The following is a 12,054-nucleotide window of genomic DNA, read 5'->3' on the forward strand; positions in this document are numbered from 1 at the left end:
AATTACTACAAACTTCGAGGCTTCAGTGTCTGGGTCCATGGCTCTTTGTATGTCTGTGGTTTTTTGGTTCTGTTTTTTGTTTGTTTGTTTGTTTGTTTTTTGAGATAGGATCTCCTGTGTAGCTCAGGCAGACCTTGAACTCGAGATCCTCTGCCTCGGCCTCCAGAGTGCTAGGATTGTAGGCATGTACCACTGTACCCAGCTGCTATATTTTGATCTATATTAGGAAACCTTTCAGTGAGACATAAAGTCTATAACTTGGAGCCTGCAGTTACTATGATTTGATCTAGGGCAGATCCTAGCCTTCACACTGCTATATCACTGTGTACCCCAGAGCTTATCCCCCACAGCACACGTTGGATGTGTGCAGGGCCCCTCCCTGACAATAACCTGACTGGGTCAATGTGAAGGCCTCCATCCTAGCTCAACACTTTTCCTACTAGTTGGCTATTTGAATCAGATCCACATCAGACCTCTCATGGTCTGTTGAAGGAATAGCACAGCCCGAGCTTCCTGAGCTAATGCCCAACTCACTTCTGCCTGTCCCTTAGCTGTGAACTGGGTGCTAGCTGGAAAGAGGAGAGAGTCTTGAAACCAAGAATGCATCCAAGGTGTCTTACTCATGGTACTTTCGAGTGTCTTGGTGTACCCACGAGGCCACAGTTCTTGGGAGTTTGCTGGGTGGCAGCCTGTCTCTCTTCCCATGTAAAGTTCCCCATTATCACCTGATGGTTCCATTGTTTAATTAGGGATTGCAAAATGCTGTTTGTCCTTAATTCTGGCTCTTCTCCCACATTCATTACATGGAATATTTCCATCAAGCTTTTTCTGGCTGGGCATGTTATGGTGCACGCCTGCAGTCCCAGCTGCTTTGGAGGAGGATTGTGGTTCAGTGCCAGCCTGCACAAAGTTGGTGGGAGACCCTACCTGAAAAACAAACTAAAAGCAAAAAGACTGGGCATAGCAGGGGTAAAGCCCAGGGTTCAATCCCCAGTAATGCCCCACCCCTCAAAAAATGCTTTTTGTCATCAGCTAGGGCTTCTTGGTTTTTTGAAACCTTGCTTCTTTGGGATTACCATGAATGCTTTTAATGGATCTTTCTAGCACAAGGAGTATCCCCCAGGACCTCTAGGGGGGACCTCAGGTGGTTTCCCTTGAGCAACATCTTGAGTTCAGGGCTGCATTTCTGGTGTGTTTTAGTCCATTGCATTCATCATTTTGATGTTTAGATGGTCTCATTCTCAACCAGTGTTAGCTTCCAAGCCCTTCCTGTCGCTCTAGGGGATCCTTACATGACCTCTTCGTCTTTTGTAGCTTGCTAGCATCTAGGGCCCACATTGGCCATTCCTCTGAGGAGTCCTAGGTCCTTTTGAGGGCAAAACGTTGGCATTCAGTGCATGCAGTGTGAGTGCTGCCCTGCTCATTGCCTGTGAGCCTTCCTGTGAGCAAAACTAAAACAACATGGGTTGTTTTGGGTTTTTTTGTTTGTAAGTACTGGGGGCTTTGCACTTGTTAAGCAGGAGTGCTACCACTTGAGCCACGCCTCCAGCCCTGCTCTGGTTATTTTTGAGATAGAGTCTTGCTTTTTGCCCAGACCAGCCTGGGATGACAGGCTCATGCCACCATGCCCAGCTTCTTGTTGTTGTTGTTGGGATGAGGTCTTGGGAATTTTTTTGCTCAGACTGGCCTGAAACTATGATCTTCCTGATCTCAGCCTCCTTGTAGCTGAGATGACAGACATGATGGGATCTTGAGAACTTTTTGCCTCAGCCAGCCTTGAACCGTGATTCTTCTTCATCTTAGCCTCCTGAGGTAGGATTACAGGTGTAAGTCACTGCACCCACCTTTGTTTTGGTTTTGAGAGTCTTGCTATGTAGCCCAGGCCTGCCTCCAACTCCTAGTCCTCCTGTCTCAGCCTTTCAGGCATGTGCCACCATGCCCGGCTGCAATATGCTTTTGAAATTACAACAAAAAAGCCGCATAATTTTCCTCTGATGTTTCCTAGTTAACTTTGCAGGGTTTTTACTTCTTTCATTTTGAACATAACGTCTTTTCTGTTACTATGAATATCTTGACTTTCTTATATCATTGGCATAGTTGTTTGTGTCACTCTCATATTACTACTAATGATAAAGTGTGGACTAAAACTTCCTAGCTCTGCGTGTCCTTAAGTTTTGTTTTTTTGTTTCCTTTAAGACAAAAGGCCACTCAAAAGAATTCTTTTCCTTATGTAATTCCAACATGAACTTGATATCCAGTTCACTTGTTTCAGTTGATTTCAAAATTTTAGGAGTTAATACCTTTTTCTTTTGATTGTTTTGTCTTCTCAGTGATGAAAGATTTACATGCTTTGGAAGTGAAAACTGGTACCAGTAAGTTTAGAAGAGGCTCAGTTCCCATACGTGTTGTTTACCTGTGATTTCAGTTTATCCTTCAAGTATTTCTTTTGGCAGATTTAAAGGTCATATACAATAGGCAACGTGTAGCACAGTGTGCAGTGGGCGTTTCTTTCTTTCTTTCTTTTTTTTTTTTTTTTTTAAGGCGTAGGTAAGTTTTTCTCCTTTCTCCTTTCTGGAGCTCACTCCATAGCGTGTCATTGGGCCTTTGTACTAGTACATGTCAAGCAAGTGTTGAAAGACACTCAGTGTGTTTGTGTGTGTGTGTGTGTGTGTGTGTGTGTGTGTGTGTGTGTGTGTGTGGTGTGTGTGTCTATCTGTCTGTATGTGTGTTGCTGGGAATCAAACACAGGTCCTCATGCATGTTAACCACATGCTTTGCTACTGAGGCATATCCCCTACCCCCTGTAGCTTTTTTTTTTTTTTTAACATTTTCCTGTAAACCAGGCATGTCAGTAGGACTTGCCTCATTGGATGGTTTGGAGAATTAAAGGCATTATTACTGGTAAAGTCTTTATAGCTGTGCCCAGCACCCTGTACCTTGTAAGTTCCTGAATATTGTCTGCTCTTGCTATGGGCTTATCACTTATAGTCTGGTAATATCTAGCCTTAAGAGCAGCATGGATACATAAAATTTTGATAGTGAAGATAAGAACAGTTTCCTGCTCATCAGCCCTTTTTCTCAGCTGTTCAAACAGAGTGGGGGTGCTTTTGAGCAAAAGGAAATAAATATCATTACACTTGGGGCTTTAACAAGAGGTCAGGTATGGACCTGTCTGGTTCCAGGTCTTCTCCTTGACCTTGGCTTGGCTGCTTTGTTTCTTCTGTTGAGTTTCCTTTGGCCCCTATACTTCCTTTGCCCCCCCATTAGCCATACCTCCATCCTTCCACAGACATCTGACTGTGGGGGTCCCTTTCACCCCTGGAATGTTGTCTTTCCAACCAGAAATTGGTAGGGCTGTGTACCAGGAGTGTCCCTTGGTGACAGATCCTTCCAGCTACTCTCCTTTGAGTCTTTCCCCTTCATGATACTCTGCTAATTCCTTTAGCTGGAAAAAAGAGTGGTGATGGTGTTAGGAGGTGGAGTGTAGAAACTGATGAGAGATAACAAAGAGGTAGATAGTGTCCTGTGGTTTTCACATACACTCAAACATGTTTGTTTTCTTTTTTTCTTTTTTTGAGGGACTAGGATTTGAACTCAGGGCTTCACCTTTGCAAAGCAGGCTCTCAAAAAGCAGGGGTTCTACAGCTTGAGCCAAACTTCCAGTCCATTTTACTCTGATTATTTTGGAGATGAGCTCTCTTGAACTATTTGCCAGATCTGGCTTTCAACCACTGTCCTCCTGATCTCAGCTGCTGGTGCCCAGCAATAAGCCTCTTTTTTTTTTTTTTTTTGGTGTTAGGAAGTTTGAACTCAGGGCCTCATACTTGCTAGGCATGTGCTCTAGCACTTGAGCCACTTTGCCAGCCCAGTCATGTTTTTCTGTCCCTCTCCCTTGTCATCATGTGCATGCAGTCTAATGGACTCTCAGTGCTACAGTGACTTGGGAAGACAATCAGTCCTCAGGGTGGAAGGCTTTGCCCTTCTGGGCTACCTTGCTGGAAGCATGGGCATTTCCAGGGAGGGAAATGATGCTTCTTTGAAGTAGGATTTTAACTCAGACATCCCTTTGTTGATTACAAGACAGACTCATTGTGTTGATTGTTGTGGAATATTCCAGAGTGAGTGTTCTTGGGTGCATACAGAACAATCACTAGAAGGCAGGCTCTGCTGGGCAGTTTTAGGAATGTGTCGACCCAGGCAGAAGACCTGTGTGGGCAGTGGCCTTCACCTGCCACCCTTCAGTGGCACTTTGCTTCCTTCCTTCCTTGTCTGTACAGCCAAAAGAGGAACATGGATTCCTAGCAGGCTCAGCCAGGGGCGCCCCATGCAGATTTGTGTGTACATACCACGTGATCAGGGGAAAGGCAGCAACAGGCTGTGTATGAAGAATGAAAGTGTTTCCATGCCGATAGTGCAAAGGCTGCCCGCCCTCCGATTGTGCCTTCTGTGAGAAGAGGGAACTTGAAATGGCCCCCAGGTCTCTTAGCTGAGTGTTCTTCCCATCAGAGTGGAGGAGTTGCTTTCCAAGGCTCTCTGTGCCCTTCTTGTTTGTTTCCTTGTGCCTCTTGTTGGCCTCAGAGGAGATCACTGACAGCTCTCTGAGAGCTGGATTCCAGAGGAGGCTGAGCTGGATGATCTCAGTCAGCCCCAGAGGCCAGCAAGCAAGCAGGCTTGCAGGAAGAACCTCGGCTGGGTGGCTGGGCAGGGTGGGGGAGCCGCATGGCTGTGTTTCTCATTTGGGTTAAACTGCCTTCTGTTTTTGTTTCAGGACGAATACCTTTCCCTCGTGGCCCGGCTCATTATCCATTTCCGGGACGTCCGTAAGTAAGATCGCACATTTCTGGGTTGCCGCGATTGCTGTGAGGGCCAGCTCTAGTGTCTGTAGGCTCTGGGCGGTCTGCGGCCCCTGAGTTGGAACATCTTTATCCACTCGCCTGCTTCTGGAAAGTTCCTCACTGGATAGCATTGGATTCCTGACCACCCGCCCTCCTAGAGCCTCAGCCTCAAAATGTGGATTCTGACATGATGGGAATGTGAGGCTCAAAGTGGCCTAAACTGGGCTACCGTTTTCACTTGTCCACTTGGTATCTCTCTGTCCCCCTTTTAATAGGACTTTGCTTTTACCTCTGGGCGGTTCTTAAATAAGCAATTTACCTTGGAACAGACACTTTCTTCCCTAATGGTTTTTTTGGCCAACGGGATCCTGACCTAAATGTGTGTTTCTGTGAGACTGGAAGCTTCTGAGGTCAACTTCCTAAGTCCCCACCCCTTGCTCACTGCCATGCTTAGGGTCTCTTCACCTATCATTGTGCCCCTCTGATTCAGAGGGTTCTGCTGTGGTGCTGTCTGCCTGGCAAGGCAACAGCCCTGGATCTTCAGAAGTGAGTTGTCAAAAACAGCATTCCTGGATGAAGGCAGCCTATGAAGGGAATCGGGGTTGGCAGCTGTTCTGGGTTCTAGCCAGCAGCCCTCCTGCCTACCCTGGTTGTATAAACACTGGAGACTGGCTCTTGACATGGAACTCTTCTCCTGTGGTTTAGCAGCAGGTAGAACATGTGTTATAGAGGCAATTGCAGTTTTAGTATCAGTCCTTCAGGCCAAAAGGGGACATTGAGAATCCCAGAGCTTAGTAGGGTTTGCTCCATACTAACTTCTTGTCAGAATGAACAGCAAGGTAGATTTCATGGAATCTCACTTTCTTTATGGTGTTGGAAAGGACTGGAAAGTGTATTAGAAGAGAAGGAACCAAGAATCTAGGGAACAAGCAGCTGGTTGTCCTGTCTGGACCCCCTATACTTTGCTCACTGGGACATGGCCTGGTGATGCACATGGCCCATAGTTTCGTGGGTTCACATGGAGGAACTGACCAAGAAACTCTGGGCCACCAACTGTTAGGGCACTTCTTCCCAAGGGGCTAGGGCCAGCTGACCTGACTTCCAGCCTTGGGCAGTCTCAATTTCCTCACCTTGGAAATGGAGATGCTGCCTCCTCAGAGTGACTAAAAATGGAAATGTCAGATTTTCAGCATCTTCTAGCCCCATCATGGGTTCTTGACACTCTTGTTTGCAGCTCGGGACCTGAGCCAAGACTCTGAACCTGGAAGGAAGGGAAGGCCCAGAGTGCCCAACACCAGGGTGCCTCAGCCTTAGGGGAAGTTCCCTGAGGCTTCAGGTGGACCCCTGAGCAGCTCTGAGCCCTCTCCTCCTAGGCCCCCTGTGTGTGCAGCACTGCCAGAAGTGGACATCTCCTCCCCTGATTGCCAGAAGTACCAGCAGCTTCTTGGGCTTAAGGCCCTGGGGTCTGTTTGTCTCATTTCTAGGCAGGGTCAGTTCAATTTTAGCAAATGAATTTTGTTCAGATGCTTACAGAACTGGCTTACACAGGGAAAAATACTTGTGTAAAGACTGGTTACTTTTTTCTTTCCTTTTGTTTTTCTGTAGATAACAAGAAGTCTCAAGCTTCTGTCAGTGGTAAGAGTTTTTCCTTTTGAAATAAAGTTTTTCCCAACCTCAGTTTTGGGGCAACATTAACAGGCTAGTGCATGTTTTGTGTGCCTGGGATAACCTGTTGCTAGAAGAGAATGTTGAAAATATCTGACGAGGAGTAGGCTGACCAGCCATACCTTAGCCTTTCCTTCACCCTGCCTTACTGCAGACTAAATTCAGATGATGCCTCTCCACCTGTTAAGTCTGGCAAAAAGATTATAAAGTCTCACAAAGTTATTACTTGAGCTCTCTGGGAGAGAACTGTCATGGTATGTTAAGTATAATAATCTATAGAAGCATGTAATAGAAGGTAGCAGTAAATTCAATTTCCTTAAGTTATAAAATTTGAGTTCAGAAATATTTCTATACTAATTTCAAGATTTTTATCACATAAGAGGAATTGTGCCAGTTGAGCCCTGGTCTCTGCTGACTGAACTGCCCATGAAAGGGTTAGCTGATCCAGGCTGACTGGCTAATCTCTAGCCTGTCAGAAAGGTTGTGAGGGTTGGCAGTGTGGCTCAGTGTTAGAGCACCAGCTTACCTAGCAGGTACATGGCCCTAGGTGCAATCCTTAGCACCATACACTAAAAAGTATGAGCTGACATCATAGACTGAGGCTGTGTGACTTAACCCAGGCAGCAAAGCTATAAATGGGGTGCCCCGTGCCCATGTATGCCAGTGCAGTGATTTTCAGCCAGCCAGGCCGGAAAGAGAATGCCTGGGCTCTGTGGAGCAAGGGGTCATGGGGCACCACCTAATTCTGTGGCAAGGTAACCTAGCCAGGCTACACCTGTCTTCAGGTAGCTGCCGTGAGTCCACGCTATTGTGATGGCATCATGCTCCTTCTCCTTGGTTCTAGTATATAGCATTGCTCACTGAGCTAAGTTTCTGCTGGCCTGGGGCTTAGTTAGCACAGCTTTGCCCCTCAGCGTTCTGTAGAGCCCTCCTTTACCTTTTAGCCTGCTCTGGTGTGCTGCTTCTGGCACAAGGCCACACTGGGTAGTGTCCTGCAAAGGCTGAATAGCAAGGTGAGGCGGTGGTGTGTCAACTTACGTATGCTCTCCCCGGGAAGGAAAGGATCTACCTAGCCCCTCCTGCTTCTCTGATCTGGCCTCTGTGGTCCTGCCTGCTAGGAGAAGGGCCCTTCCAAATTTTTTATCTCTGAAAGTGCACGCTGTGTGTTCACCCAGCAGGAGGACAGCCAGGAGGGCCATGACACCAGCTGCCCATTTTCAGTTTAGCTATACACATCAGAGGGATTGTTTGTCGCCCAGCATCAGGACCCTGGCATAGGCCCAGCTAGGGATGTAGGGTGTGTTCTCTACTATTGACGGGCTCGTGTTGTGGCAGCAGTGACCAACATACCCAGAATTCTGACCCAGGGCATTTGGAGGCCACATGACTCTGTCTCTCAGCATTTGAGACTTTGAGTGGATGAACCCATAGGTGGAAGGAGGTCTGTGCCCCATGAACCTCACATCTATGAGCCTGCCCAGCTCACGGAATTTACCTGAGACACTGTGCCTTTTTCCCACAGACCCCATGAATGCACTACAGAGCCTGACTGGCGGACCCTCTGCAGGAGCAGCTGGGATTGGCATGCCTCCTCGGGGCCCAGGACAGACCCTGGGTGCAATGGGTGGCCTTGGTGCCATGGGGCAGCCAATGCCACTCTCAGGGCAGCCACCGCCTGGGACCTCGGGGATGACTCCTCACGGCATGGCTGTGGTATCTACAGCAACTCCGCAGAGTGAGTACCATGCTTCCTAGAAAATTTGCCACTTTCTTGGCAGGTGACACTGCATTTTATTCCTTTGTTCACAATGTTACTGAGAAGAGCATGGAGAAGTCCCAGGTCGCTCTGTCCTACTGTCTGTGTTGGGTATAGAAAGGAAAGCTCCAAACTCTCTTTGAGCTACTAGAAGAGTTGAATGATACTGGGCCCTACACCTAGTCCTGGGCAGGAGGGGGTGCTTGTAGGAGGCTGGGAGGGCCTGGAACGATATCCAGGGGGTTGTGTTTTGTCACAAAGATAGAAACAGTATGTTTCATAGGGCTGAGTGTGTGGCTCAAATGGTAGAGCATGAAGCACTGCTGTTCAAACCCCAGTACCTTAAAAAAAAAACAAAAAACAAAAACAACAGCATGTTTCAGGGGATTCTCAGCCATGAATCGGTGCCATGTCAGCATCTCATGATCCCACAATCTTTTCCAAGGCCCGAGGGATACCCTTCTGGCACCACTCTTGCCCCTTTGTCAGTCCTGGCTATGGTTCACAGCCATTCTTTGTCAGGGCTCCCCTTCCTTGAAGGAAGATGCCTTGTCCTCTGTGTTTCTTTCTGTACCACATGCCTCTTGTGTCTGTATGTGGCTGCCCTGACTGGGTGTGGGGCTGTAGTCAAGTGTACTGGTTGACTTTTTATCGTCAGTTTCTATTTTATAGTAAGAAATGGTTTTAAAATTATGGGTTTACAGTGCTCACGTGATTTCTTTTATAATCCTGTTCCTAAGTCTTTGTCTTAAAGTCTTATTTGTCAGAAGTTCAATAGTGTAGCTGTGGTATCCTGCTCACACCCTCCCCAGTGTGACCTTGGCCCACATCCTGTTTTCAGCTTCTACGGGGCTTGGTCTACCGGGTGGCACTAGTCGAAAGTTGAAGTGGTTCTCTGATTCTACATCAGGTTGCTCTCTCTATCAGAGACCCTCCCTCTCTGCCCTTGACCCCCTTGTCTCCTTGGTCTATCTGAAATAGCTGATGTCACCCAGTGGGTATCTGATATCTCTTCCTGATACCTTCTGCAAACACCACCACATAATTAAGGATGATTCAGGTCTTCACCCAGTGTCCCCAGTAAGACAAAGCCTGAGTCAGATTTTGCTAGGGACTCTGCTGCTGTCAAAGTATAGAATAACCAAAGGTCACAAGAGTAACTTAGAAATAGGCGTCTCTTATAAAGGAGCTCTGAGTAGACTCAGCAGATTCAGAAGGAGAACAGAATGCTGTTTAAGCCTAACAAAGTACTACCAATCATTGTGTGCCAGCAAATGTCAAACAAGGCCAAGGAAAACAAAGGACTTTCACCAAAAGTTTTTCTAAAGGGCACAGTCTTTTATTCACTCACCATTTCCTCTTCCCTCCCAGGCCATTCTTTTAAGATGCAAGGTGTATTTATTATAGGAGAAGAAATGTCGAACATAAAAGTAGTAAATGTATAAACCTACACCAGTGACTCTCAACCAGGGTGATTTTACACCATAAAGACATTTGACAGTGTCTGGAGACATTTTGGGATGTCACAATTGTGGGGGTGCCATTGGCACATAGTGGATAGAGGCCAGAGATGCTGCTAAACATCTTACATAAGACAACACCCCACAACATGGAATGTGTTGTTGGAACCAAAATGTCAATAGTGACAAGATTGGGAATCCTTAGTATAAACAAAAACTACCTCTAAAATAATGCTCAGAGTTTATGTCTATACTCCTAACTACTTGGGAGGCTGAGATCAGGCAGTTCAAGGCCAGCCTGGACAAATAGTCCCAGAGACCCCGTCTCTAAAACAACCAGGGCAAAATGGACTAGAAGTGTGGCCCAAGCAATACAGCATCTGCTTTGCAAGTGTAAAGCCCTGAGTCCAAATCCCAGTCCCACCAATAGATTAGATAGATAGATAGAAAGACATACAGACAGACAGACAGATAAATAGGGATTGGGGGTAGGGGATATAGCTCAGTGGCAGAGCACTTGCCTAGCATGTGTGAGGCCTTGGGTTCTATCCCTAACACAACAAAAAGAAAAAAAGTAAATTTAGGAGAGAGGTTAGCATATTGGTAAACTTTACACTTTTAAGTTTAGATGTGATAAAATTGAAAAATAATTGCTAAAACAATGGAACTAATTTACAAATTTCAAAGCAGTAGGAAAAATGGAATAAGGAAAAAAAAAAGCAACATCAAAAATCTAAGCAACATATAAAGTCCAATCCAATCATCCAAAAAAATGCAATTAAAAGAAAAAAGCTTAGAAAATGAGAAACAAGGTCTAAGGATATAACTCAGTGATAGAGTACTTGCCTAGCATGCTGAAGGCCCGATTTCAATCCTTAGCACTCACTGCAAAAAAGAAAAAGAAAGACAATGGGAGACAAATAGCAATAAGCTGAAAAATATAAGTAATCATAATGTGAACTAAGCTTTTCTGATAAAAGATAAGAAATGTGATATTGAATGGAAACAATACAGCTGTATTATCCTTCAAGAAACATAGTATAAGACACAGACAGATTTGGAAATAGAAGATGAACAAAACTTGGGAAGTTACCTGAGTTCTCTTGGTAATTGCTAGTCAAGCAGACAAGAATTAATACATTAAGAGAAGATTTGAACAATGTAACAAACAACTTAATGCACAAGGTGGAATAGATGTCTATGAAAGTAAACCACAAACCAAGCCTCAGTAATTTCACAGAGTTATTGTCATTCACATTTTCTGACTGAGTTAGAAGTCTGTAACCCAGGCTGAGTGTGGTGGCTCACGCTTATAATCCTAGCTACTGGAGAGGTGGAGATTGGGAGGATCTGGGTTTGAGGCCAGCCTGAGCAAAAAGTTTGTGAGCCCCAGTCTCAACCAATAAAAAGCTGTGCATGGTGTCACATGCCAGTCATCTCAGATTTGAGGGAAGTGTAAATGGACACTCTGGCATAAGTGTAAGACCCTAGATCTAGCAGAGTGGCTCAAGTAGTAGGTAGAGCATCTACCTTGCAAGCACAAGTGTGAGGCTCTGAGTTCAAGTTCAAACCCTAGTACTGCAAAAAAAAAAATAGTAACTAAAACGTAAAAGGCTGGGGGTATGGCTTAAGTGATAGAGCATTTGCCAAGCAAGTTTAAGGCCTTGAACTCAAACTCCAGTACCTCCCCTCCTCCAAAAAGTAAAAATAAAAATAAAAATCCCAGCTACTTGGGAAGCAGAGACAGGAAGATTGCAAGTTTGAGACCAGCCCTTGCAAAGTTAGCAAAACCTGATCTCACAAACAAAAGGTCTAGAGGCATGGCTCAAGTGGTAGAGTGTTTGCCTAGCATGTGTGATACCCTGGGTTCAATCCCCTGTAACCCAGAGGTAACTTTGAGAGTTCTTATACTTACTTAGAATTGCTAAAATAAATCATGACAATAAGTGCTGCAGCAACATATTGCAGGTGAGAATGCAGAATGGTGCAGCTCTCTTGCTTATTTCTTTATTCGGTATTAAGACTTGAACTCAGGACCTCAAACTTGCTAGGCAAAGTGCTCTAACACTTGAGCCATCTCCCCAATCCAATGCCTATAACATGGAAATGATAAAAAAAAAAATTTTTTTTTTTTTTTTGGTGATACGGGGGTTTGAACTCAGGGCCTTATGCTTGATAGGCAGGTGCTCTATCACTTGAGCCATGCCCCCATCCCAGGTACAGCTTCCTTTAAAATGAGGCGTGCACCTCGGTTTGCATGCCCAACACTCTTAGACATTTATTCCAGAGAAATTGAAACTTCCTATAAACACCTGTGCACATAACTTTACTTGCAATA

General features: G+C 45.6%; 1 protein-coding gene across 7 annotated transcripts in view; it reads left to right on the forward strand.

Annotated features, from left to right (window-relative positions):
- Med15 (mediator complex subunit 15) overlaps nt 1-12,054 on the forward strand; it is a 59,958-nt gene that overhangs the window by 28,085 nt on the left and 19,819 nt on the right. For 5 of the 7 annotated variants that reach the window (XM_020160721.2, XM_020160718.2, XM_020160722.2 and 2 more), the window contains 3 exons: nt 4,769-4,820; nt 6,441-6,470; nt 8,023-8,235. In XM_020160721.2, coding sequence (XP_020016310.1) covers nt 4,769-4,820; nt 6,441-6,470; nt 8,023-8,235 — 295 coding nt within the window. Of the gene's footprint in view, nt 1-2,834; nt 4,478-4,768; nt 4,821-6,069; nt 6,325-6,440; nt 6,471-8,022; nt 8,236-12,054 lie in introns of those variants that run through there. The other 2 variants (XM_020160723.2, XM_074060608.1) reach the window with 2 other exon arrangements.

The sequence above is a fragment of the Castor canadensis genome, chromosome 18 (assembly GCF_047511655.1).
Source record: "Castor canadensis chromosome 18, mCasCan1.hap1v2, whole genome shotgun sequence".
Taxonomy (NCBI): domain Eukaryota; kingdom Metazoa; phylum Chordata; class Mammalia; order Rodentia; family Castoridae; genus Castor; species Castor canadensis.